General features: G+C 36.7%; 2 protein-coding genes across 9 annotated transcripts in view; one reads left to right on the top strand and one right to left on the bottom strand.

Annotated features, from left to right (window-relative positions):
* Positions 1-6,770, top strand: part of KDM1B (lysine demethylase 1B) — a 46,098-nt gene extending 39,328 nt beyond the window's left edge. For 4 of the 7 annotated variants that reach the window (XM_081295735.1, XM_081295732.1, XM_081295734.1 and 1 more), the window contains 5 exons: positions 100-216; positions 830-955; positions 1,674-1,796; positions 2,959-3,111; positions 5,007-6,770. In XM_081295735.1, coding sequence (XP_081151861.1) covers positions 100-216; positions 830-955; positions 1,674-1,796; positions 2,959-3,111; positions 5,007-5,090 — 603 coding nt within the window. In that variant the 3' untranslated portion in view covers positions 5,091-6,770. Of the gene's footprint in view, positions 1-99; positions 217-829; positions 956-1,673; positions 1,797-2,958; positions 3,112-4,510; positions 4,613-5,006 lie in introns of all 7 variants that reach the window. The other 3 variants (XR_014022184.1, XM_081295736.1, XM_081295737.1) reach the window with 3 other exon arrangements.
* Positions 6,771-6,978: 208 nt separating this feature from the next.
* Positions 6,979-27,527, bottom strand: part of DEK (DEK proto-oncogene) — a 32,984-nt gene continuing 12,435 nt past the window's right edge. Inside the window, exons 7-12 of one of the 2 annotated variants that reach the window (XM_081295740.1) lie at positions 27,070-27,258; positions 13,483-13,618; positions 13,002-13,150; positions 9,173-9,241; positions 7,169-8,731; positions 6,979-7,129 (exon numbers count right to left, since the gene is read on the bottom strand). In XM_081295740.1, the coding sequence (XP_081151866.1) occupies positions 8,720-8,731; positions 9,173-9,241; positions 13,002-13,150; positions 13,483-13,618; positions 27,070-27,258 (555 nt within the window). In that variant the 3' untranslated portion in view covers positions 6,979-7,129; positions 7,169-8,719. The remainder of the gene's footprint in view (positions 7,130-7,168; positions 8,732-9,172; positions 9,242-13,001; positions 13,151-13,482; positions 13,619-27,069; positions 27,259-27,527) is intronic. The other variant, XM_081295741.1, reaches the window with a different exon arrangement.

Here is a 27,527-nt window from a genome sequence, read left to right as displayed (position 1 = left end):
TGGGGAGAATGTTCAAGTGTTGATCTTCTAGGAAATAAACCCACTGAGTAGTTGTGTTAGTTCAGTTGCTGTGTGTTTACCATTAATTATTTCCCACAGGTATTAGTCACTGTACCACTGGCCATACTGCAGAAAGGTGCCATTCAGTTTAATCCACCGCTGTCAGAGAAGAAGATGAAGGCTATCAATAGCTTGGGGGCAGGCATCATTGAAAAGGTGACGAGACCTAACTTATTTATCCTCAGAGCTCAAGCAGTTTATGTCAATGATATGGAGAAGTAGTGGGTCATGTTTTAATTCAAATACAACTCAGAGATTTCCTTTTTATTTGAATAATTGTTCATGAAGAATAGAAAGGAACATGAACAAAACAAAAGGCTATCTGAAGCCTCAGTTTTGACTTTTAGGAGAATGAATCTTGTTCTTCAAAATTTGGATTCGCTATGAGCAATTCTTATATTTTCTGCTTTCATGTTCCATCCCCCACTCATTTGTCCCAAGGAGGACTGTGGTCTACTTCCTCTCCCTTAGAATCCCCTGTAGAAGGCTGCCAGGGCTGCAGTGGATCTCTGCACACAGGAGGAGTGGGTGATCGTGACATGCTGCCTTAAGACCCCCATCAGGAGGGCTGTGCATCTTTAGATTAGCAGGCAGGCAACTTTATCCAGGGGAATGTAGAACCGGGTGGCAGAAGGCAGGAAGCTCACAGGTGAGAGGAGTGGAGAGGGTGTTGACCAGGGTGTGTTTTGGCATGAGCTGCAGGTGGCTTGGAGGCTGCATGTGATTTGGGTGCAGGAAGCACTTCATCTCTCCTCTGCTTGCTTTCCAGATCGCCTTGCAATTTCCATATAGATTTTGGGACAGTAAAGTTCAAGGGGCTGACTTTTTTGGTCATGTTCCTCCCAGTGCCAGCCAGCGAGGGCTCTTTGCTGTATACTATGACATGGATCCCCAGGTAAAAATCATGTGTGAAGTGTGGTTCAAAATCTCCAGGTTTAGAATGTGGTAATTAATTATTCACGTGTCAGGCTCAGGAATGAACGAACATTGCGGAGATTCTTGATAGTTCCTTTCTGGGAGGTCACCTGGCCTGGGACATTTTCCAGTGGAAAGGAACCCTGATATTTGCTGTTTTCTGAAGGACTAGAGTGAGCTTGACCCTTCCTAAGGGTCTTGTGGTGGGTACGGAGGGCAGGGGGTGGTTGGTCTGTTGGGGGTGGGGGGGGCACACCTGGAGTGAGCAGTTGCTGGACTCCCTTGCAGCTGCCACACACTGGTCACAGCTGTCCTGTTCTCTCAGTTCCAAGAGACTTTCTCTTAAGGTTTCACGTGGGAGCCAAGGGCAAGCTTCTATTACCACTTGTTTTCTTCTCATTGTTTTGTAATTTCCCCTCAATCTCTTCCTACTCCTTCTGAAGCAAGGTTTTGTATGTGAACAGCAAAAGGAACCCTAAATTTTATTTTTACAGTATTTCCTGTCCCACCAGGGAACAGTGGAACAGGTGGATGAGTAGCATATGTTTGAGGAGAATGGATAGGAGATTGGAGGGAGGATAAGGGACAGTTGAAGTTATAAAATTGAGCTTGGAGGATGAGGCCCTTGTCCGGAACTGAGCCTTAAACATTTGTACCAGAAGCAAAACACTTCAACTGCTGTTCCTTCCTGCCTCCAGAAGCAGCAAAGCGTGCTGATGTCAGTGATCGCAGGAGAGGCAGTAGCATCCGTGAGGACCCTGGATGACAAGCAGGTGCTGCAGCAGTGCATGGCCACCCTCCGGGAGCTGTTCAAGGAGCAGGTCAGAGAAGCCTTCTTGAAAGAAGGACCTGCTTTTCCTAGTGGGAGGGACCCAGTGCTATTGAATGGCTAAGGATGCAGGGAACCCAGGCAGGGGGCCCCATTCTTTCTCCACTTAAGTGCCTGGATGAGCTTGCCAGGACCGACCTAACAGGAAATCAGAGGACAACAGAAAGTTGTTGTACAGTTCTGGAGACTGGAAATCCAAGATCAAGGTGACAGCAGACTTGGGCTTTAGATGCCTTTTTCCGAGGCTTGCTGATGGCCATCCGCTCGCTGGGTCCTGTTGTGCTCTTCCCTCTGTAGTATGTGTTGTCATCTCCCCTTTTTATAAGGACATACACCAGTTACACTGGATTAGGCCCACAACAACAACCTCATTTTAACTTCTCATTAAAGACCCAGTTTCCAAATAGAGTCACACTGTATTTGGAATAATCACACAAGAGACAGAAATATTAAAAATAATAAAAATAATAAATAAATAAGAGACAGAAATACCTTTTTCCCTGGGTCCTGTGACACCTCCTTTGACCTCAGGGGTCCCTGGACAGAGAGGGCGAGCACATGCTGAACCCTTTTACTGGAGAGAAGCCATTCAAATGAGGCAAGGGGTCAGGTTTCAGAAGGTTGAATCTAGGGTCATGTCTGCTGTCAACAGATTAACTGACATCTAAGAAGGCCAAAGGCAGAGCAAGAAAAGGGAGTTTCCATGGAACATTCTATCCCAAACAGGGGGAAGGGGTAGGATTACAAGAGAATAGGTGAGTGTAGCTCAACCCCAGAGTATGCTGACTCAGAAGACTGGTAAGGATCTTTCAGATCCCCGTGGTGCGTCTTGACTGGAAGGCGTGGTAACTCATTGTGGCTCCCCACATGTGCCAAGCATTGGCCCAGGGTGACTTGAACTCTTGACCACTGGTGATAGCACCCAGAAGGTAGGCAGATGTCGTCTCTGGCAGGGTGAAGTGTGGAAGCAAGGGAGTTGTGTGTGGCTGGGCAGGGAACACGTTTATGGGGTAGAAGGAACATGGATGTTCATAGTGCTAGAGGATGAAGGCAGGCCACACCCTGAAGGGAGAAATGTCCTTTTATAATTGGGGGTACACTGTGCCCAAGTTCTTCCTTGATCCTGTTTTATGATTCCTTTCTGTTGGACATAGGAGGTCCCAGAGCCCACAAAGTATTTTGTCACTCGGTGGAGCACAGAGCCATGGATCCAGATGGCATACAGTTTTGTGAAGACCTTTGGAAGTGGTGAGGCCTATGATATCATTGCTGAAGATATACAAGGAACTGTCTTTTTTGCGGGTGAGGTGTGTGTCTCAATTCAAAATTCAGTTATATTTTGATTTTTATTATAATTAAAACAATAGCCGACCAGAGTTTAAAGACTATTATGTCAAATACTGTTCAGCATCTTAAAGATGCTTAAAGAAGCCTTCTCACACTCCCAGAGGCAGTCATTTTAAACTCTTCTAGCCATTGTTCCAGGACTTTCCTTCATATCTTAAAATTATGTTTATATCGCTGTCTTCTGATTTAACATTAGACAGAAGTGTTTATTGACTAGCTGTCAGGTTAAAGATTCAACACATTTAGTCTGCACCACTTCAGTTAGATTGGTGCATGTTTCTATGCAAATGTGTGCTGCTGAGCCAGGGTGTCTGTGGATTCCATCTTGGCCAACATCAATTGCTTCTTTGGTCATTATCCTGTTTTGGTCCCTGTCCCCTTCACACATCTGATTTCAGTCCAATTTGAGCTGGCCTGTTACTTCAGCTTCTGACCTCCCCCTCCTGCAGTCCTTCTTGGTTCCAGTCTGGGAGCTTGCTGTAGGGCCTGCTGAGTCTTTAAACCACTCTCAGTGTTGGGCTTTTGCTCCAAGATCTGCTTTTCTCTAATTTATTTGTTGAAAATGCTGCTGTTCTGATTCTGGTCCTGTCTTTTTTTCATTTCTTGTAATCTAGAAACTCTTTCAATCCTAGTTTTATTTCTGATCATTCTCTCTCCAGTTTTTACTTTTACTATTAGATCTGCTGTCCTGGAACTCAGATTAACTGATATTTCTCTTTATTGTTCTTCGTTTCTTTTCTGCTTTGGGGGATTTTGGAGGGGAGTGTGGGTGTGATGGTATCTCCCAGCTGTTAAATTGGCTCTTATATTTCACTGAGTGCTTTCTTGTTCTCAGTGCCCTCTTCTTGCTCCATAGCTTGTTTCTTAACTAAGGTTATTAAGACTTGGTTTTTTACTTCATCCTGGAGTTTCCTCAGACTTTCTATTCTGTGTGCTGTAGTCTACCTGCTGTGTGTCCAAGTGCCCCACCCTTGACTTTAAGCTTAGATTTGACAGCTTCAGCAAGCTCATCAACTGGTGGTTGGACTCCACATCAGTGCCTTAGGACATTTAGTTTGTGTGGTGGAAGCAGGAACCTCTTAGGTTATGCCAGTTTCCAAGTGACATAAGGAGTCTCTTGAAAAGAGAGTGGTCTTGTGAGGGGCTTTTGCCAGTCTTTACACCAATCCTGTTTTCCTCTCAAACTACTCTCTGCCTCCATGGTTCCTCATGCCCCTAACAGCTGAGGTTTTCTTGGGTTTCTTTGAGGAACCATTTTGCAGTCATTACATTTATTATATTACAGTTTAGGGTTACATGTCTCCCTGTTTATTTTAGAAAACAGTTGATGGTGTTTTTTTCCTGTCATCTTAAACCCAGATGGATTGACTACTCTTGGGCCTCTGAGGAGCCCGCTGCAGGAAGGGCACATGGCTGCACACAGACAATGGTCAGCCATTTGCAAGACATGGCTATTTTAGGGTAAGGTATATTTAAGGGTCACAAGCAGGATTTAGGCTGTTCTAGCTTTCCTTTGATGATTATCATAACTCACCCACTAAAAACCCATTTCCCTAAGGCCTGTGTTGCTACCCCCCACCAGTATTCATTGTTTTCAATCCAGTACCTCACACAGATACATAATATTTTAATGAATGCCACACAGGCAGGACAGAATGTTGTAGAATTAGCAAGTTTGGCAAAGCATGGCAAGATAACCAAAGAAGTTCAAATGCTGTGATGGGTGAGAAGTGTTATTGTAAGCACACAGACTGGGACAGAAGTCTGTCTTTAGGAAGATCAGAGAAAGTATAAGCTTATATTGAACTCTACATAATTTGAACTCATGCATGAATTTTTTTTTTTTTTTTAATAGGCGACAAACAGGCATTTTCCACAAACTGTTACAGGGGCATATTTGAGTGGTGTTCGAGAAGCAAGCAAGATTGCAGCCTTTTGAAGAGAATTTGTTTGGACCCTGCTTTTCTTTCTGTATCCCAAGTGGGAAAGTTTGAAACACATGTTCAACCTCAATTTTATAAGGGGGAGCTCTTGATAGGTGCAAACCCATGCCACACTCTGAAAGCGTGAGCTCCCCCCAAATCCTTATGAGCACTTACATTTAATTGCATCTTCTATAGGTCCAAATAGTGCTGGGTCTTCTGGGTTTCAGAGTAAGGCAGGATATAACCTTAAGTTGAGATCTTAAGTGTGCTTCTTCCATGATTGGAGGTTCCCTTCAGATTTGACAAGTTTTTTTGGCTGATCAGTTTTCATACATTGTGAAACCAAGTTAAACAAGCAGGAAAAACAACATACTAGATAAAACCATGTGTCTGTCTTCTGTGAAAATTTATCAGTATCTTTACCAATGAGCCTTAATGTTTTTATATGGATCCAATATTGAACTTAAAATCAAACTTTTTTTGATACATTAATTTCCAGTTAAAGTTAAATGAAGCTTCTATTTTATAACATTTCTCCCCATTTGAAAATTCAAAAGAAAAATTGTTTATCTTTGGAGATATCTTAGAGATTTGCATAATCATTGGCAACAAAACAAAAATCTTAATCCCTTAGAATAGCATAGCACCCCCCAATTTAGAATGGGGTGTAGTGTGTGATCTTCACACCATGACACAGCATATAGCTATTTTTCTTAAAGTGCTACACATTCAAATCTGGAGTATCCTTAATTTTGGCAATCAGTATTCAGTATTATGATTCAGGAATCATAAAACAGATTCATAATTTTTGTATAATTATGTTTAGTTTTCCATAGGCAGGTCCATTCGAAAACTGCAAAAAATGTGAGTTATCCTGGTAAATTTTTTTTTTAATTACATTTATAAAAGCCTACAACATGGTATTTACTTTTTCCACTTAAACTGATAAATAAACATGGGTTTTAAGGTCTTCAAGATACCTATTTTGTCAAGAAACTTTAGTTTACAGGTTGAAAATAAGCTTATTTAAGTTTTTGAACAACTCTTTGAATTATATTGGTCTGCTTTTAAAGCCACTTTTAAAAATACTAGGAACTTTTCAAATTTAAAATCACTTTGTAAGAACAAAGAATATCATTCAAACAGTGTACAGTGAACTTCAGACACACACATACACACCACCCCCTCCTCAAAGTATGATACAAAAAAGCCAAGAGCTATATGTTTCAAAAATTAGGAAACATTGATGTTTGAGACTCATTGGTACTGATTAGGAGGTATTCTGCTTTAAAGTATTATGTTTTAAATGTTTAAACAGCATGCATTATGTTAAGTGATGATAAATGCAAAATGTTGGAAATGGTTCACAGTAAATTATTACTTTAGTTTCTGAGCACTTAAGGCTACTGTCCTACAAGTAGGAAAAACCCTACTTAAAAGATGGTAAATGTGTATTTAAAATAACTTTTGTCTTAAATGACCTATATTTTGACATTTTGTTCTTTAAGGAGATATGGTACTTTTCTTTAATTGAGTTACTTTGAATGTTTTTCAGTGTTGTCCCAAGATTTTGTAATTGAGTAGCAGCAAATACACACTTTTACAGTAATTTAACTTGCTGACCACGAATAGCTGATTGTGTAAAACTGCTTAATAAAAACTAGACTTTTTCAAATATGCTCTCTGTGCTGCAGTGGTAAATGCTCTAACTGGGCATTTCATCACCAAGAACTCACACCCACCTCAGTCCCCTCACCTGCGCACACACATTCTTATCCCCTTTATAGTAAGGGGTTATGAAATAGTTAACTGTAGCTCATCAAATTATGTTATGGGGCTAAAGCCATTTAAAAACTTACTATAAGGGGGAAATGACACGTAAACATAAGTTAAAACATCAAATTCAAGAGACTTAAAACATCACTATTTTTATTGACAAGGTTTGTAAGAACAGATATTTAAAATCAAAGGTCAATTTTTAGGTCTTTGTTGCTTATTCCATTCACTCGTATTAAGTATGCTTTCCCCTAATGTCCTAACTTTATCAAGAAACCTGTGAAAATCCCCTAATGTCCTAACTTTATCAAGAAACTAACCTGTGAAAATCCCTGTTAAATCACTTATATATACATTTCTATGATGCAAAGATTTTTAAACACTTCAATTGGTACATCAAATATCTGTCATAGGCAGCATGTTTAAACTGATTAAGACCATTAATTTAAAAGACAAAATTTAGTCTTATAATTCAGGAGTGGGCTGGGTACAGTGATAAAAGCCTATAATCCCAGTTACTAGGAGGCTGAGGCAGGAGGATCACAAGTTTGAGACCAGTCTAGGCAACTTGGTAACATCCTGTCTCAAAAAGGGCTGAGGATATAACTCGGTGTTGGAGCACTCCTGGGTTCCATCCCCACTACAAGGTGGTTGGGGGGTGGGGGGGGGACATGGATATGACCAGGAGTGGTCCACATGTTGATCACTTTGAATCTTGATTGGCCAAAATTTAAAACCCAAGAGCCTTGATTCCACATTAAATTTCTTTAATGTTAAAAATATTACTTTTGAAAAACTGTCAGGTATCTGCTATTACCTACACATTATCTTCTGGCATTACACCTTGTACTTTTATCATAATTATGGAGGTGGCCAGGTTTCCTGTAAATATCAGCATTTTATATGGTCAAAATCAGTTAATAAAATCAGTTCATTTACTATAAGCCAAATGTGCTTGTACTCAAGCCCACCCTTTCCCAAAGTTTTTGAAGTTTTGATGTGTTGATTTTGGTCTGTCCTTAATATAAAATGCGTCCACAGACACTTTTGCAGAGTTAACACAAACTATATAGATGGATGACACTTTGGAGGCATAGCAGAACTAGACAGTTCCTTCAGTGTTCCCATCACTGAATTCTGATTTCCCCTGCTCTGTCACTCCATCTCACCAAACACTGACATTTCATAGTTTACAAGTGTAAATAAAGGTCCCTACCTATGTTGAATTTAAAAACTGATCTGCACAAAAGAAATAAAAAAAACTTTATATACAACAAATTGGTTTTTTAAAAATACAAAAATAACATCTGTCATTTCTGTCATGCTGACAATTTGACATATATACACATGCAGAAGACAGTTCCAATTTAGTCACTTGGCTAGCTGTAGCTTGTTAAAGATGAGCACACCGCCATTGAGTTTTCACACTGACAGAAGGAAATGTGTATTCAAAATATATAGTAAATACTGCAAGTCTCTGCATGTATAAATGCTGGCTATAATAGTTCTGTTCTACTTGATTAAAATATGTCTTAAGCAGTCTAATGTTAAGTGCACTAAAACCCACAACAGTTCAGGAATCTATGACCTTATATAAAGAAATCCAAAATGTACAAAGTACAACTATAAAAGCAAGGAACAATTACTGCCATGCAAGATTTTAAACTAAAAACTGCATAGAAATGCAATTTAAAGAGGCAAACTGATTTATGTAACACTCAAGATAAAAAAAAGGTCAGCAGTAAGTCCTACCAACACAATCCTTAAGGAGAATTTAGAAAAGGAAATACATTCTCTTTGCTGGTATAATGGTATAAATCAGATCTTCAAATCTATGGGAACAAGTCATCTGTCTCTGTCCTGTATCTCAAGAAATTAGCTGTAATGAAAGAAAAACATTATTTTACCTTGCCCAACACAGAATATTAAGTATACATAAATTATAAAACGTGACCCCATTTTTGTTTTTAACATGTTTTATTACTGTGACCTTGGAAAATCAGGTGGGTCAACATAAAACTGCAACTACTATGGATCTCCCCTACCTTGTACTAGCCAGAAGAATTTGCCCTGACATTTTTTGAGCAACTCTTGAGATGCCTTGCTACTAGGTACACTGTGAATTCACATCTAATCTGAGTTCAGATTCTATCACTAATTGTTCAAACTTTATTAAATATATATTCCCATCTATTTTGAATAAATGAGGATCAAATGTGATATTTAATGATAAAAATACGCTAGAAAAATATACAAAATAATATTTATTTTGTCTTCTATGTCCCAAATGATCAAACTATGAAAAGACTAAAATATTTACCTCTTTTACAGTTGTTTTTATGAAGTCTTTTCTCTCAGTTAAATCATAAGCAGGATAATTTTCATATACCTATAGCAAAAAGGAAAAAAAAAACATTTAAAGAATTTAAAATCCAAGATTCTGTCTCTGAATATGCACATTTGTATTGCAAATAAGCACTTTTGGAACACGGTACACAAAGAAAATGAACATGCAGACATTCTCAGTGCTTTATAAACTGGCAGTATGGGCAATAAATATGGGTTAAGAAAACATTTCTGTTAACATCTTTAACTAATCATCTGTAATATTGCTTTTTTCTTTTTTCTGTACAGGGGACTGAACCTAGGGGTGGTTATCATTGGTTTACCTCCTTGGATCTTCATCTTTTTAAAATTTTTTTGAGACAGGGCTTCATAAGCTGCTAAAGCTGGCCTTGAACTTGTGAGTTTCCTGCCTTAGCCTCCCAAGTAACTGGGATTACAGGTGTGTATCACAGTGCCTGGCTCTGTGAACCATCTTTTGATATAGCCTTTCTTCTCTGTTAACATCAGCCAACATTTTATCTATAATTCCACAATTTGAGCGTCAGCCTCTCTGAATCCTCTCCCCGGTAAATTCACTAACATTCAAGAGGTCTCAGCAATCCTCAACTCCTAAAAATGACTAAATTTCAATCTCATTTGTCAAGTTTCTTTCTCAGTCCCATTATACCTGCTACTTGACTTCTAAGCCCAACACCAATTGCTCACAATCTTATAAGCATCCTTCTGCTTAATTTCTATTACAGTTCAGGGCCAGAAACTTTTTTTGGTAAAGTATTATAATGTAAATAGTTTCAGCTCTCTCCAGCTATTAAGAAAACCAAGTGGTATGATGGATTTAGTTCATAGGCTGTAGCTGACCAACCTTTGCAAACATAGTCCATCATTTAAGTTACCCTCATGTCCCTTGTTCTTCCCCTGTAAGCCACAACTCTGAATTGGTCTAACAACCCATTTCTCTATGGTTAGGCTGAGGCCAGAGGTTACTTTGGAAAATTATTAACAACTTTGAAGTGACTGGCTGCTTTAGCCTTCTAGCAACTGCTAGTCTCAGGTCAGGTTCTCCCTTTATTCTCTGCACTGGCAGTTTCATCTCCTTACTGCTTTTACTTAAGAAGCTATTATCATGTCAACTTTCTGACATATCCATTTCCCCTCCATTTTACCTGCATTCTTAATGACTCCCATTTCCTTTACCTCCACAGGGATGTATCCCTCAGCTCCCCTGAAGCTCCACCTTCTCTTTTCCCTGCACTTGCGCCCAGCTCTTCTCTGGTCCCTTTAGAAATATTTTCTCACCAACTTGAAGCTGCTTGAAACAACATTTAATTCATTCATGTTCCTCCCAATTAATTCTTGAGATGATGAAATTCGTTTTATTAACCCTCAAATTTACTATTATATGATCATTTCCTAATTACTGTCTGAAAAAAAAATACCAAGTCTTTCTTTCCCAACCTCTCCTTGTTATTAATGCCTTTTAAAAAATGCACAAATTGACAGAAATCCTTCAAATGGGCTATCTAATCTCTCTTCAAATTCTTCTGCACTCTGCCCTCATTTAGTTTGGGACACTCAAACACATATAAATAGCAATATAGTTTTTCTGTATGGTATTCTATATTTTAAAAAATTTAACATTACTTGGAAGATTCTTCCATGTTATTCTGAACTGCTACACAGTAGTCCAAACAATATGGATGTACCAGTTTCATTCAACATTTCTCTACTGATGGCCATTTCTGATTTTCAGTATTATAGGCATTAATAAATACAATTAACATTATTGTAAACATTTTTGTACAGATGTAACTATGTCTTTAGGACACAGACCTAGGAATGAAATTGCTGGGTTAAAGGGTATTTGCAATTTAAATTTTAAGATGCTACCTAAGTGTCTTCTAAAAAAGTTGTTACAGTGAAAACTAATTTTCTTCAATCTAATAAGTAAAAATATTTCCTTCCAATTTTTATTTCCCTGAGTAGAAGGATAAGTGCTTTTGTATATTTGCAAATCTATTCTGTTTTTTTTCCTTGGTGCTACCTCTTTCTTGAAACTCTCGTCTCTTGACTTTCCTAGCCCGGTTCCCCTTGACCTTTCTTCTTCAACTATTTTCTTATATTTTATAGAAATTACTTCTCAACTCTGTGTTGGTGGTTGTTAGGACTGTTTTACTTTTCTTACCCTTTATCTTCCCTTGGCTACCTTATTTATATTCCTGGTTAACTCTTAGCAATATCCTGATCTAGATTTCTTTCCTAAAATGGAGAATCACAACATTCTTAATTTTGTACACTTAGTTATGCTAAGCACTCCAACTCAAAATATCTAAAAACAAAACAAAAACCCCCACATATTCTTCTAGAATATTCTTCCTGTTCTATTTCTTCTATTCTGAGAATGCTATCTAAGCTCTTATACCCCAATGAAGCAACCTCTGCTGAGGCTCTCTTCTGACCTGGATTATAGCAACCCTGTTGATTTGCTGTGGCACTACAGATCAAATCCAAGGCCTTGAGCATGCTAGGCAAGCTACCAGTGAGCAACACCTGTTGTTCTGGGTTTCCTGACTGTCTCATCCTTTGTCAGGCTTCTTTCATGATTTCTTTGGGATAACTTTAAAAAATAAAATGATTTCTTTATGCCCTTGACAAATATTTCTCAGTAATCTATCCAGCATCCTGATTCCCCACTAGTTTCAAGTGGTGGCACAACCCTATAATCCTAGCGGCTCAGAAAACTGAGGCAGGAGGATTGCCAAGTTCAAAGCCAATCTCAGCAATACATTGAGGCATTAAGCAAGTTAGTGAGACCCTGTCTAAATTTTTTTTTTAAATTTAAATAACGGGGGGAGTTGGGGATGTGTCTTAGCACCCCTGGGTTTAATCCCTGAGGTAAGAAGGAAAAAAAACCCAAAAACCCCAGACGAAAAACACAACACTCCCCCCACCACCAAAAACCCCCAAATTTAGTAATAAGGCATATAAGGCATATATAAGATCTGCCAGAGTGTTTTAGTTGTTGTTCCTGAACTGTATGGAAAAGCTGATACTCTACAAAGAACTTAGTTAAAAATTCTTCCAGATGCTTTTTTAGACTCTTCCAAACTCCTTCCCTCCATCCTAAGTAGTAAGTTGGTTCTGTGGTGCTGCAGCTTCTTCAGTACTGTTTTAACATGGCCCTCACATACAGCACTCTTACTGGAATACTTGTCTATCCCACCGAACCACAAGCACTATTTAAAGGCAAATAATGGCTTCTCTGCTCCATCTGTAACATCTAGCGTTGTGCCTGATATGTTGAATGGTTCAATAGGAATACACCAATAATCTGTTTTCTTAAAAAGTATGGGATATTTTACCTTTGGTACATTTCAAAGTTTGGATTTCATATTGCCATAAAAACGTCGACTATTAAGTCTCCCAATTTAGACCTAGGATATGGAATCCCTATGAAATCACACTCAAGGCTACAATGTTTATTTTCTGAGAAACCTTAGAAGAACTTCACAGAAGTGTAAGAACCTAATCTTTAACAGCTCATTTACCATACTATCAAGAGAATAAGGTACACAGTAGATTGTTTTTTAAAACTAACACAATCTAAGAATATACTGGCAATTTCCAAATCTGGAAAGTTTCCTATGCAGTTTGAAACATATCATCCAAATTTCGTTTACTCTGCTTTAAATACTTATCCAAAGAATAAATGCACAAAGGAATGTAGCTTCAGATTAAGGAATAGGTGAAAGAAAATTTTAAGGCAAAAAAAAAAAAAAAAAGGATTAAAACATTTGTCTAATTACCTCTTTGCAAATCTGCTTCATTGTGACTTCCTCCAAGTTGGCATTGGCCAATAATTTCTTCACTGTTTCTTTTATCTCTTCATCTGTAGGTGGTTTCTTCAACTTTTTAATTAAAGGTTCATCATCTGAACTATCCTCAGATTCACTTTCTAAATGTAAGATAATTAAATATGAATTGAAAAGTAATTTAATATTTAAGGCAAGGCTGGAAGAATTTTATAAGCTTTCAGAATTTGCAAGGGAGTACTGGACCCCCAAATTATAAATCACCAACTTAAAACTTTAATTTTTAATAAAAATTACAATTTACCACAATAAGCTACTTATAAAACATGCATTAAAATTTCATGTTGATTTTGAATTTTTTTTAAGTTTTAAAAAACCTCTTTGCAGTTTACTTGTTTTCCACACACATTTAAATATTACGCACAAAATATATTTTGTACCTTTAAAATTGCTAATAATGTCATTTCTAACTTACCTTTTTTAGAACTGTTTTGATTCTTCTTGGTGGTACTACTATCTGCCTTCTTAACATTTGCACTCTTTACAGACTTTTTATTTTTAGGAGTACCTTTCTGTTTCGCTTTTTCTTTTTTAGAGGTCTTTTTTGGTGGCTGTTGGAAAGGAAAGCAAAGAATATATACTGATGTGATTCACTACTATTCCTCTATGCCTCTCCATATTAGAAAACATTAACATTAGGTTACAACAAATTATTAATTATCAATTTTTGAGAGATGACTAATACACTGAACACAATTATATCCCAATATAAGTCTAAGTATAAATCAAAAAACAGTTACAAAAAATAAAAGATGCCCACATTTATTCTGCTGGATGGGTAGAAAACCCCTATTTAATCCTGGGGAAAAAAATTCAAATCCTAAAATATATAGTATCGTCTCTTATTTACTTTCTCTCTCTTCCGACTATAAGTTCCATGAAAAGGCCCCCCTCCCTTTGTCTACCAATATATTTCTAATTCCTAAGATAATGCCTGCTATATAGTAGTAACTGCTCAATAAATATTTACAACTGTATGAGAAAACTACAGGCTCAGTGTGAGGTTATCTTGTCTACTGTCACATTAATAAAGAGCCAAGATTCAAATATCCATATCTGATTTAAAATCACCTCTACATACTACAATTGTCAATAACTTGAAGAATGTTCCTCGAATATTTATTCTCAAGTTAAATTATACATCATCTTTTCCTTTAAAAAATAGAAACACTGTGCATCCTTCAGATTTAAGTGTACAGAACAATTTATTCCAGAAAAATTAGTCTGAGCTCAGACTATTTCTAAGTGCAGTTCAATGGATTTTAGTGTCTATTTCTTGTAACAAAGTTTACAAGAAATATTAAAAGAAAAGTTTACACGTTTACAAGTAACAGTGTCTATTGTAACAAATTACAATACTATCATTGTACATATCTATATAAGCTTAATATTACCTGCACTACTTCTTAAGTGATGTACCCTTGGCTAGGAACTAGCTAACACATCTAGTTTGGTTGCTACTAAAAAATCCACTCAAGATCAAGGTGCTGACATCCTTCTCCAAGTACATGAGCTTTACCATGAATTTTTGCTCTTCAGAAGCCATTGTTACTTCCTAATTCTGATGTTCCAAATAGTAGGGACTGTGGGACAAGAATTAATGGTTTTATCTTTCCTACAATTATCTTAAAGTTTTATTAGGTGTCCGCCTAGTTCACACAAGCTACATCAGGCTCCATGAGGAAATACTAAAAGTCCATAAATTCTGTTGACACACTTAATACACAGAATAAAATAATCACTATATCACTATTTAGTCAAGGGCTAATAAAATCTGGACGGTAGGTAAGAGAAACTATAAATTATTATTCAAAGACTTGGGGAAGGTGAGCAACAAATGATACTTGAGCCCCATTCAAATTATGTAATTAGATAATTAAAATACATCCAGAGGCTGGGCACAATGATGCAGGCCTGTAATCCCAGCTGAGGCAGGAGGATCGTGAGTTCAGAGCCAGCCTCAGCAATTTATTGAGACCCCATCTCTAAATATAATATAAAAAGGGCTGGGGATGTGGCTCGGTGGTTAAGCATCCCTGGGTTCAATCCCTGGCACCAAAAAACAAGACCAACCAACCAACCAAAAAAAACATCCAGAGCCTTTTATCATTTAAATTTTAGCAGTCACAAATAATATGGTGCCATTTTTAAACCTATAAATTCATAATGGTTAATAATTTGACAAAGCAATAAACATTTGCAGTGATCTACATAACATTTTACTGACAAACACATAAACCTTTACATCTTTCTATATTTAATACCATCTTTTAGAAAGAATAATGTTCTACAGTCTAAGTGGACAACTAGCCTATTACCTAGTAACAAAATTTCTAAAAAACATACTATACAATCACCATAGAAAAAGATACAAAACACAGTTCATAGTGTGGGCTCTTGAGGCAAGCTGGCCTGCTTTCAAATTGCAAGCCCCAGTATATCTCTGGGCCCTATTTTCCTTATATACTCAGAGAGCAAGATTACCTATGGTCTTATGGGTGATAAATGCATTAATGCAGGAAAGTATTCTTAATTGTGCCCCGGCACATAGGAAACATTCAAATTAGTTATTATTACTTTTATGAGTGGTTTCTTTTGTAGTGAGAATTTCTTTCATTATGCAAATGTATTTTTTTCTAATAACTTCAAGTTTTTAAGTGTTCTTTAAAAGCAGGGCAGATTACAGAATAAAAATTTAAAAAGCACCCAGACATTCTCAAGAACACTTGTATGAACTAACCACAATATATCATACTCTTTTCATATATTATGGTAGATATAACCTGACCCCAAAATACCAGAATCTCATTGTTATTCATACTGGATTTCATTTATCTTCAATAACCATTCACCCAATTTTCTGTGACAAACTTCAAGTAGGAATGCAGTATATTTTTAGGTTGATTTGTGTTAACTTGAGAAAGAGCGAAACAACTAAACCTTGGATGTAGTATCTTAGGCAGAGTAGTAGGATAGCTGATGAATTCTTATTGTGGCCAAAGTCCTGTGGGTATTTAGAATCCCTTCTCCTACCCTGAAGATAAGCTATTAGGTATGGATAACTTGGAAAATGGAGACATTTCAAAGAACATACCTCAGTATTGGGACACAGTGGACAGGTTTTTGCAGTTAAGGCAAACATAGATCTCATTATTTAGAAGTTAAAAAAAAAAAAAAAAAACTGGGAAAATTGAGAAGGCAAGTTAAACCATGTCCACTTTAATTTTACATAAACTTCCCAAAGTACTACTTTCGTTCCTTTCCTCTACTTAGTAAAATCTTGCTCATATTTCTAAATCCAGCTGAGAAATTATCTCTTTAAATCTTTCACAATACCATCAATGTAACTACACCACATTCCCAACATACCTGGCTTAAATTCATTAATCCCAACTATGTGGAAAGTATCCTCAAGCAGTGAATAAGAATATAGGTTTACAATCAAATCATCTGGTCCAAACCCTGACTCCACCACTAATTTTGTATTCCCAGGCAAATCACCCTTTATCTGCATGTTTCCTTATCTGTGAACATGGAAATAATAATAGCACCACCTCTTATCATTTTCATCTCTCTGCCATTGGGGTACACTTTACAATCTACATAACAATTTCTTACAGGCATCATGGATTTGATTAACTATGGTCATATCTAAGAAATTCTGAGGATGAGTTAATACAACACATGGTAGCAAAGAAAATAGGTATTTAATATTTGTTTAACAATAGTTATTTTCCTATTTCTCCACTACACTTCAAGCTTAAAGGGAGATCTGACTATCTCCACAAGAATAGACACGGATTACCTTTATTCAGCACTATCATTCCCTAAGCACCTAAAAAAGTGTTGTTTACAATCACACTTATAGTAAAGCACTCACACATAATGTCATCAGCTTAAAAAAACAAAACAATAACAACAAAACAACAGACAAAAAAACCCAAAAGCAACAAAAAGCCAAAGCAAAACCCAAATTGCTTAGCTAATTAAAAATCAGAAATGTACTTAGCAGTTAAGTGAGCCAAAAATTTACAGCTGTTAAGAAGTGAAGACCCTTGGTTAGTTCCAGTGTGCTTCATACTCAATAAAAGACTTAAGAGGAATGACTACTTACCTAATGCACTTCTTTTAGGCCAGAGTTGAATTTATAGAAATAAGTTAAAATAAGCCAACTGATACTACAACATATTTATCACATGCTAATTTTTCCCCCATTGCATACAAATATTACAGATGATAACCCCAAATTTAAAATGTTGGCTAAAAATACAGAATGGCAACAAAGGAAAACAAATTCTGCATGCCCTTACAGTCCAAACTTTGTAATGGCTCCAGGATTCTTTCTCTGTTTTACAGCTCTTTTGTTCTACTGCAATTCCCCCCCACCCCGACCCCCGAATCTTTGACCTCTCTCCTCCCATCTACTCAACTGAAATGCATAAGGATAAAGACCTTGTTCATTATTTATTCATATGTAGCACTAATGATTATTTGGAAAACTGTAATGGAAAAAATACTTGGGCACAAGATAACGTTTAAAGATCTCTTTCAACCCTGAAGTTCTACTTTATTAAAATTACCCTGATGCCAAGACAAAAATATATCCCATCAACAGCAACCAAACCTCTTGATTTTTAATAATGCCACTCTCTGACACAATTTACCTATATAGGTTGTACATTTGAAAGTGTGGGGGGGGGGGAAGACCATTAGATCAGACCATCAAGATTAAGGGCACCTGCACCTACACACACACACACACACACACACACACACACACATACATTTTGGTCACCAGGGATTGAACCCAGGGGCACTTAACCATTGAGCCACAACCCCAGCCCCTTATATTTTATTTAGAGACAGGGTCTCATCAAGTTGCTTAAGGCCTTACTAAGTCGATGAGGCTTGCTTTGAACTTGTAATCCTCCTGCCTCAGCTTCCTGAGCCTCTGGGATTACAGGTGGGTGCCACAATGCCTAGCATAACTATATATTATTTTTAAGTCCCACAGCTGACTTATCTAGCTATACCATATAAAATGAGAAATATATTTATAGTATAGCCATGTCACCAAGTTTTCTCCATAAAGTGCCAAATAGTAAATATTTCAGACTTTGCCAACTACATACAATCTCTGTTGCATACTCTTAATTTTTTAAACAATCATTTTAAAATGGAAAAAAACACATTCAGCTTATGGGCTATATAAAATAAGCACGGGCTCGATTTGGTGTACAGGTCAGAGTTTTTTGATTCCAATACTAGATTTCGAATTATTAGAGATTTATACATATAAGGAAGGAACCAGATAAGATTCAAAAGGATAATTTCTTAAGTTACAACATTTATGTTAACAGCCTTTAGAGTTTTAAGTTTTGAGAATTAGATTCTGTTCTCTTAACACAAAAATTAGAAACTCTAGAAAAATAAAAAAAGCACTTAAAAAGGTCATTATATATTTATCGTAGCTTTAAGTACAAAAGTGAGGCACTCTCTCTCATGAGTAAAAAACAAATGAGATATAAGATGCACACAGAACATAGTAGGTTCCATTTCTGTATCAATAAATGCATATTGAATGAGTACTATTTCTACCTAGGTAGAAGTCTCCCCCCGCCAAACTTAGCAAAATGCTTAGGTATAAAAACAATCATTTTCAATAAATGAAAATGATAAATCTATCTCAAGATTGCATTAGTCACAATGGTGCCCAAGTTCACCTTCACCACTCCAGCTTTGCCTCACTGCCCTACTTCTGTGGCACAAAAAAGCACTCCTGCTCTGTTCCCTACTTTTGTTCACACATCCAACTTTCCCCTATTTTACCAATGTCAACTTGAATTGGTTGCTTTTTCCGTATCTCCCTTAAGCCTTCTCTCAGATATAAGTATTAAGTACCAAATGGCATTTGGGTAGAAAGTATCTTCTGTAATTCCAATGGCACTTAGTATATCCCCAATTTATTGAATCAATCAAAATGTGGTTACATTAGAAATTATATATTGGCCCTTCAAGTCTCTTTTAAAATATTCTAAAAACTAGTAATTATAGTAAAAACATTATTTATGGGGGAAAACATTAGGTAACAAGTTTGGATAAAAAAGAATAAAGAAAAAACTCATTTCCCAAATTGTCAGCAGGATTTATTTTCAAAGATTTTGGTTTGTTCTCTCTGAATGTTCTCTCTGAATATATGCTTGTGGTTCAGTCAGGAGCATCTAGGGGAACAGATAAAATTGATGACCACCATTAATTTCAGATAGTACAATGTACTATAGCTTAAATTTTTAAAGATTAGTTGTATACAAAAATTTAAAGATTTTCCATGTCTGATTACCATGAAGGTTCAGAATCAGAGGAACAAGACACTTTTTGAAGGCAAAAAAACCCCCACAAAACTTGGGAGATTTAGGCTTACCTATCTTTTATAGGCAGCAGGGCTCTTGAAGGAGGGTCACCAAAAAAGAAGCCTGTCAGAGCCAGAATTCTGTCCTCACGGAGAAAGGTTGGACTGGGTAAATAGATGAACAAAATAAACATTAGCTTAAAATACACTATTCTTTTAATAACTTGGCTGAGAAAATCCAGAATGCCAAGAGAAAAGAATGTGCCAGTATAGTTGTATTTCACAAAAGATAATAAAAGCAAGTTTAAGTCAAGATGGATTTTATTATGGTGATCAATGAACTTTGCCTTCCAACAAAAGGGTTAGATGGTTTATTCCATGTTGTTATTCCTCCGAACAAATGATGAGATTTCTTAGTTTTAAAAAAATATAACGAAGCCAGGCACAGTTGCACATGCCTGTAATCCTTCGGAAGGCTGAGGCAAGAGGATCGAGAGTTCAAAGCCAGCCTCAGCAATTTTAGTGAGGCCCAAAGCAACTCAGGGCCTAAGTAAAATATAGAAAAGGGCTGGGGTTGTGGCTCATGATTAAGCACCCCTTGGTTAAATCCCCTGTACCAAAAGCAAAAAATAAAACAAAAAAACCCATAATTAAGAACAAAATGTTCATATTCACCCTCCTATTACTACCAAAAAAATTCCTTCAATAGCCCAAATAGATAAGCCTTCCAATAACTGAGTTTCTATGATTTGTAGGATGGCTCACTCAACAACCTGCTTTTGATCTGCATTCCTCCTATGAAGTCAAGAAAGCTAATATCTGGGGCTGGGGATGTGGCTCAAGCGGTAGCGCGCTCGCCTGGCATGCGTGCGGCCCGGGTTCGATCCTCAGCACCACATACCAACAAAGATGTTGTGTCCGCCGAGAACTAAAAAATAAATATTAAAAATTCTCTCTCTCTCCTCTCTCACTCTCTCTTAAAAAGAAAAAAAAGAAAGAAAGCTAATATCTGGATCTCACAGCTTCCTTGCAGCTAACCAGCCACGTGACATAGTTCTGACCAAAGGCATGTACATGGAGATATCTGATAAAAGGCATCATGGGGGAGTCCAGGGGAGATGACATCAATGGGAAAATGTCCTTTGCTCTTTCTTGTCTGGAATATGAATACAATGTCTAAAGCTAAAACAACCCTGTGGATCATGTTAAATGCTATATACTAGCTCAGGAAGAGAGGGCATCCAAATCCTTTCCTGAGTTGCCCTACTGGCCCAGAACTACCTATCTGTGCACTTTTTTATCATGAAAGGTAAATGAAGTCCTGTTTTGGACATTGGTAAGGTTGTTAATTATCTCAGCTGAAAATATTCCTGACACATAGGGAAGAGTCAGATAAATACTAGGAAACAAAAAGTAAAGAAAAAGTTACTAGGATAAGTTGAAAAAGAAACAAAAGTATATTTTTAAGGTGTAAAGACTACTCCCCCCCCATGGGCAATGTTTCCCCCTTTTTCTTTGTAACAACAATGTCTCTGATCCTGTTAATACATGCAAGTAGCAGAAAAGAGTATGATTTAATATTACTTGCTCATTTAAGCAATCTTCCCCTAAAGATACCAATCCAATATGGGAATCAGATGGTTTTCAAAATCAGTTTATAGAAAATAACAACTTGTTGATAATTCACGTTTTCTCATTTTGAAGAAACTTCACCTACCAGTTTCTTCATTGTTTCCAATTGTTCATCTTGTTGTCCTAAAAAGTCAATGTCAAGAAAGAAATTAAAGGGATACGAATAGGCAAAGAAGGACTCAAACTATCACCATTTGCTGATGACAGGATTCTATATTTAGAAGATCCAAAAAATCCCACCAGAAAACTTCTAGAACTAAAAAATGAATTCAGCAAAGTAGCAGTATACAAAATCAGCACTTATAAATCAAATGTATTTCTATACATAAGTGATCAAGCCACTGAAAGAGAAATTAGAAAAACTACCCTATTCAAAATAGCCTTAAAGCTGGGAATGGAACTACCATTTGACCCAGCTATTACCCTTCTCGGTCTATTCCCTAAAGACCTAATAAGAGCATGCTACAGGGACACTGCTACATCGATGTTCATAGCAGCGCAATTCACGATAGCAAGATTGTGGAACCAACCTAGATGCCCTTCAATAGATGAATGGATAAAAAAAATGTGGCATTTATACATAATGGAGTATTACTCTGCATTAAGAAATGACAAAATCATAGAATTTGGAGGGAAATGGATGGCATTAGAGCAGATTATGCTAAGCGAAGCTAGCCAATCCTTAAAAAACAAATGCCAAATGACTTCTTTGATATAAGGGGAGTAACCAAGGACAGGGTAGGGACGAAGAGCTTGAGAAGAAGATTAACATTAAACAGGGATGATAGGTGGGAGGCAGAGGGAGAGAGAAGGGAAATCGCATGGAATTGGAAGGTGAGCCTCAGGGTCATATACAATTACATATAAGAGGAAAGGAGGGGTAAGAGAAAAATAATACAAGTGAAGAAATGATTTACAGTAGAGAGGGTAGAGAGAGAAAAGGGGAGGGGAAGGGGGATAGTAGAGAATAGGATAAACAGCAGAATACATCAGTCACTAGAATGGCAATATGTAAATCAATGGAAGTGTAACTGATGTGATACAGCAATCGGTATATGGGGTAAAAATGGGAGTTCATAACCCACTTGAATCAAATTGTGAAATATGATATATTAAGAACTTTGTAATGTTTTGAACGACCAACAATAAATTTAAAAAAAAAACACAAAATAGCCTTAAAAAAAAAAGGCTTGGTAATCAATCTAGCAAAAGAGGTGAAAGACCTCTACAATGAAAACTACAGAACATTAAAGAAAGAAACTGAAGAAGACCTTAGAAGAAGAAAAGATCTGCCATGCTCTTGGATAGGAAGAATTAATACTGTCAAAACCGCCATACTAACAAAACTGTTATATAGATTTAATGCAATTCCTATTAAAAATCCCAATGACATTCTTCATAGAAATAGAAAAAGCAATGATAAAATTGCTTTTAACCCAAAATAGCCAAAGCAATTTTAGCAAGAAGAGTGACGGAGGGGGCATCACAATATCAGACCTTAAACTACACTACAGAGCAACAGTAACAAAAACAGCATGGTACTGGCACCAAAACAGAAATGTAGACCAATGATACAAAACAGAAGACACAGGGACAACCCACATAAATACAGTTATTTCATACTAGAAAAGGCGCTGAAAACATACACTGGGGAAATGACAACCGGTGCTGGAAAAATTAGAAATCCATACGTAACAAAGTGAAATTGAACCCCTATCTCTCACCCTGCACAAAAATCAAAGTGGAGCAAAGACTTAGGACTAGAATAGAGACCCTGCACTTAATAAAGGAAAAACTAGGCCCAAATCTTCACAACATGCTAGCTTAGGACCTGACTTCCTTAACAAGACTCCTAAAGCACAAGAAGTAAAATTAAGAATCAATAAATGAAATGGAGTCAAACTAAAAAGCTGCTTCTCAGCAAAGGAAACAATCAACAATGTGAAGAGAGAGTCTACAGAATGGGAAAAAGTCTTTATACCACACACACCTCAGATAGTCTCAAGGATATATAAAGAACTAAAAAAACTGAACACCAAAAAACACAAATAAACCGATCAATAAGTGAACAACAGAACTGAACACACACTTCACAGAAGAAATATAATCAATCAAGAAACATGAAAAAATTCTCACCATCTCTAGCAATTAGAGAAATGCAAATCAAAACTAAGATTTCTTCCCTCTCTAGTCAGAATGGCAATTATCAAGAGTACAAGTAATAATAAGAAGGATGTGGGGGAAAATGTTCATTCATACATTGCTGGTGGGATTGCAAATTGGTGCTACTACTATGGAAAGCAGTATGGAGATTTCTCAGAAAACTTGAAATGGAACCACCCTTTGACCCAGAAATCCCACTCCTTGATTTATACTCAATGGACTTAAAATCAGCATACTACAGTGATGCAGCTACATCAATGTTTATAGAAGCTCAATTCACAAAAGCTAAACTATGGAACCAACCTTCAACAGATGAATGGATAAAGAAAATGTATATATACAATGGAATCTTACTCAGCCTTAAAGAATAAAATGATGGCATTTGCCCGTAAATGGATGGAACTAGAGAATATTATGCAAAGTAAAATAAGCTAATTCCAAAAAAACCCAAAGGCTGAACATTTTCTGATAAGTGGATGTGCTGATGATCCATAGTGGGGGGGGGGGGGGGTAAGTAGGGAAAAATGAAGGAACTCTGGATTGTGCTGAAGAGAGTGAGGGGAGGGGTTGGGCCGTAGGGATGGGAAGGACAGTAGAATAAGACAGACATTATTACCCTGAATACATAAATGATTACACTACTGTGACTCAGCACCATGTACAGCCAGAGCAATGAGAAATTGGGCTCCACTTATGTACAATGTGTCAAAATGCATTACACTGTCATGTATAACTAGAATAAATTAAAAAAAAATAATTGCACCCAAAACCAAAGTAGAAACCGTGATGAAAGAGGTCTATAATAAATGACACTCATCAAAAAAAAAAAAAAAAAGTCAATGTCAAGAGCCAAACTAATAGGGAAATCCAGGGAAGTTCTTTTATAAAGGCATTAATTACCAAAGCTACTCTTAATAAGCATCCTCTTGATGAGGATTATAAAACTTTTGTGAATTATTCACTGTATATCATAGAAACAGGTACAGAATAGAAAACTTCAAACAAACACTTTAGCAAGTATCAGTCCATATGCTAAAGCTTACATCTGTTTTTTTTTTAAAAGAAGACTTTATAAGCTGTCAATTGTTAGCTTTTAGTGGCTTCCTAATTCTCCTGCACAGATAAATATGAAAATCAGCAAGTGAATAATAGTCAACCTCACATAATCTGCTGGAGAACTATAATTTGAATTGGACTTCTATCTAAAACTTCTAATGTTATCATACAGATTAAATTTTGATTGTAGTCAAATTACCAAATTTACAGAGGAAACTGGTTAAGATAAAATTAATCTACCTAAGTTCACAGTTTATTCTAAGATATTAAAATAGAAATTTTAAATTAGCTTCTTGGCTAATTTAAATGAAGTTAATCCTAATGAAAAGAAACATTTCAGGAAATAATCAAAACTATTAATTTAGTAATTTTCTATTTTAAAAAATGTATAGGCAAAACTGGCGCAGTAGCACATGCCTATCATCCCAACAATTTAGGAGGCTGAGGTGGGAGGATTGAAGCTCAAAGCCAGCCTCAGTGATTTACAGGGAGGGGTGAGGGAGTGGGATCACTTAGGGAGGCTCTATGCAACTTAGCAAGACTGTGTTTCAAAATAAAATACAAAAAGGCTGGGAATGTGGTCCAGCGGTTAAGCCCCTCTGGGTTCAATACCTGGTACAAAAAAGAAAACATAGGCAATCCATAACTTTCCTGATTAACCTGCAACTTTTTTCTTAATGGCCTTTTATAAAAGAGGTCCTTTTGCAGTAATGACCCAAAATACTTTCATTTATGAAGTACCTAACACAGTTTCCACTTAACCAAGACGTCGTGAAATAAAGAAAACAAAGTGGCCAAAGAAATATCATTCCTCCCACTAGAACTTACTTTCAAAGGCCATCAGACCCTTTCACATAAACTCAAATCAGCAATAGTTTTTGAGACCAGCCCTAAATTTTTACCCAGCCTTGTTGGAGCAAAGTTTGGCAGGGGATTGAGGAGTGTTCTTAATCTAGACTTTATTGGAATCGTATCTTATAAAATCTGTCAGGACCAATCCAAGCAGGAAAAGTCCCTCTAATAAAATGTAATATAGATTTTATCCTGTGGTTCTTATACAGCTTATGTTTGTAAAAGCATTATCTCCCATCCTTGTGGATATCCACCATTTGACCAGGGTTTCTAGCAACAGATCTTAGTTTATGTCACTGTAAAGCTTTGATTTGTAGTGGGACATTTCCACACGTGATCATTATCCAAGAATAAATATAATTACAAATATAGAGTTCAACTACTTAGAACACTGGGGTTGTGGCTCAGTGGTACAGCACTTGCCTACCATATGTGAGGCACTGAATTCTATCCTCAGCACCACATAAAAATAGTAAAATAGGGGCTGGGGCTGTAGCTCAGTGGTAATGCACTTGCCTGGCTTGTGAGGCACTGGGTTAGATTCTTAGCACTGTATATAAATAAATAAAGGCCTGTCAACAACTAAAAATAAATAAATAAAAGTATTATATCCAACTACAATTAAAAATAAATATTTATTTAAAAATACAACAGCTTAGGATACAGTAAACAGAACACGGTAGATGACCAGAAATCTGAATGCAGAACAAAATTTAAAAGTCACAATTAGCCAGATGCAGTGGCATACACCTGTCATAGCAACAACTTAGGAGACTGAGGCAGGAGGATCCCAAGTCCAAGGTTAGCCTCATCAATTTAGGAAGACCTTGTCTTTGCAGGGGGTGAGGACCAAGATATGGCTCAATTGTTAAGCACCCTTGGGTTCAATCCCCAGTATCAAAACAAAAACCAATAAAGGAACAAGAAAACCTGTCACATGTTTTCCTCTCAGATTATTCATCTTCCTTTTTGTCAAAACAAAACAAAAACCCTTAAGATATTTGCGAAGCACCTGCTACACAGATGTAACCAACCATCTTTTAAAATTATAAAGCAGTTCATACTTCATTTGACATTAAACCAAGGATGAATTTTAAATACCTCAAGACTAATAAACACTAAACACACAAAAAAATAGTTTACTACTTTTTAATCCTTCTAATTCTGTAGTGCTCAATCTCCTCTCCCCAGGGAACACCTGGCAATGTCTGAAGATATTTCCAGTTATCACAACTAGGGACTAGAAGTGCACCACAAAAAGAATTATCTAGCCCAAAATGTCAACCCAGCATTAACTAAGTCCCTAGGACAGGGGAATTTACACACAATTTATAAAGCAAGTTCTGACTGCTAAAGGAAAACACCAAAACAAAATTAAATACTCTCTACCTGAACATCATTAACAACAGGAATGTACAGATACATCTTCTGTACCTGTTCTCCCTTACCTACCTGACTGAGGATGTATATCAAAAGTTTAATCTTTTAACTTCATCAGTTTACCTCCTTCCTGAAGCCTCAGGTTGGAAGATAAGTAAGTATTCTCAATGTTTTACAAATACTCCCAAGTAAAAAATGACAGACATTTCTAAGTCCTATAAAACTTACCCACCAAACTTCAAACAATGTCATCCTCATTAAATAACGCCCAACACACACACACAAATGATGACCCTTAAACACCTTACTTTTTGCACTAATTGGCTCAAGTTAATGATATACCATGAAAAAAAATCTCGGAGAATCTGCTCCAATGTGCTCCTTTTCAGGATAAGCATTCTTCCAGCTTCTCTGACCATTTACCTATTCTAGACTCAAGTAAACATTTCAAATTCAGGACATTCAGACTATTATATTCCAACTTTTATACTCTGGGTTGGCAATAAAACTAGATGCTCTATAAGGGAAAGAAATGGGTTTATACTTAATTTAGAAAACAGAACACTTTACCTCCTCTTCACTTTCTTTATCTTCTTCATCAGAAGACTCTTCCTTGTTTTTCTTTTCATCTTCATCACTACTAGATTCATCTGACAGAATTTCAGGACATTTGGTTCGCTTTGCCTTCCTTGCCATTCCAGAACTATTCCGTTCTTTTTTACTGCCTTTGCTAGAAGTTTTTTTAGATTTTGGCAATGGCTGTATAAAAAATTCATAATAACAACACCAATAAGGAATCAGATTTCCAAATCAACCAACTGTTCCTGATAACTTCTTCTCAATTTCATCTCTCAAAAAATACAAGCTTTGTGGCCTTTTTTTTTTTTTTTAATTGAGTCAGGTCAACCTAAAACTGTATTACCAATACTCTATTCATATTCTAAACACCTAAAAAGACTTCCCAAAAGTTGAGAGAGATGTATTCTAGGTTATGACATGGAACCAGAAATGCAGTGCATGCAGACAGT

Source organism: Spermophilus citellus, assembly GCF_964194105.1.
Source record: "Spermophilus citellus genome assembly, chromosome: 5".
Taxonomy (NCBI): domain Eukaryota; kingdom Metazoa; phylum Chordata; class Mammalia; order Rodentia; family Sciuridae; genus Spermophilus; species Spermophilus citellus.
The sequence above is the reverse complement of the archived record's forward strand: the minus strand, read 5'-3'. Positions and strand labels throughout refer to the sequence as shown.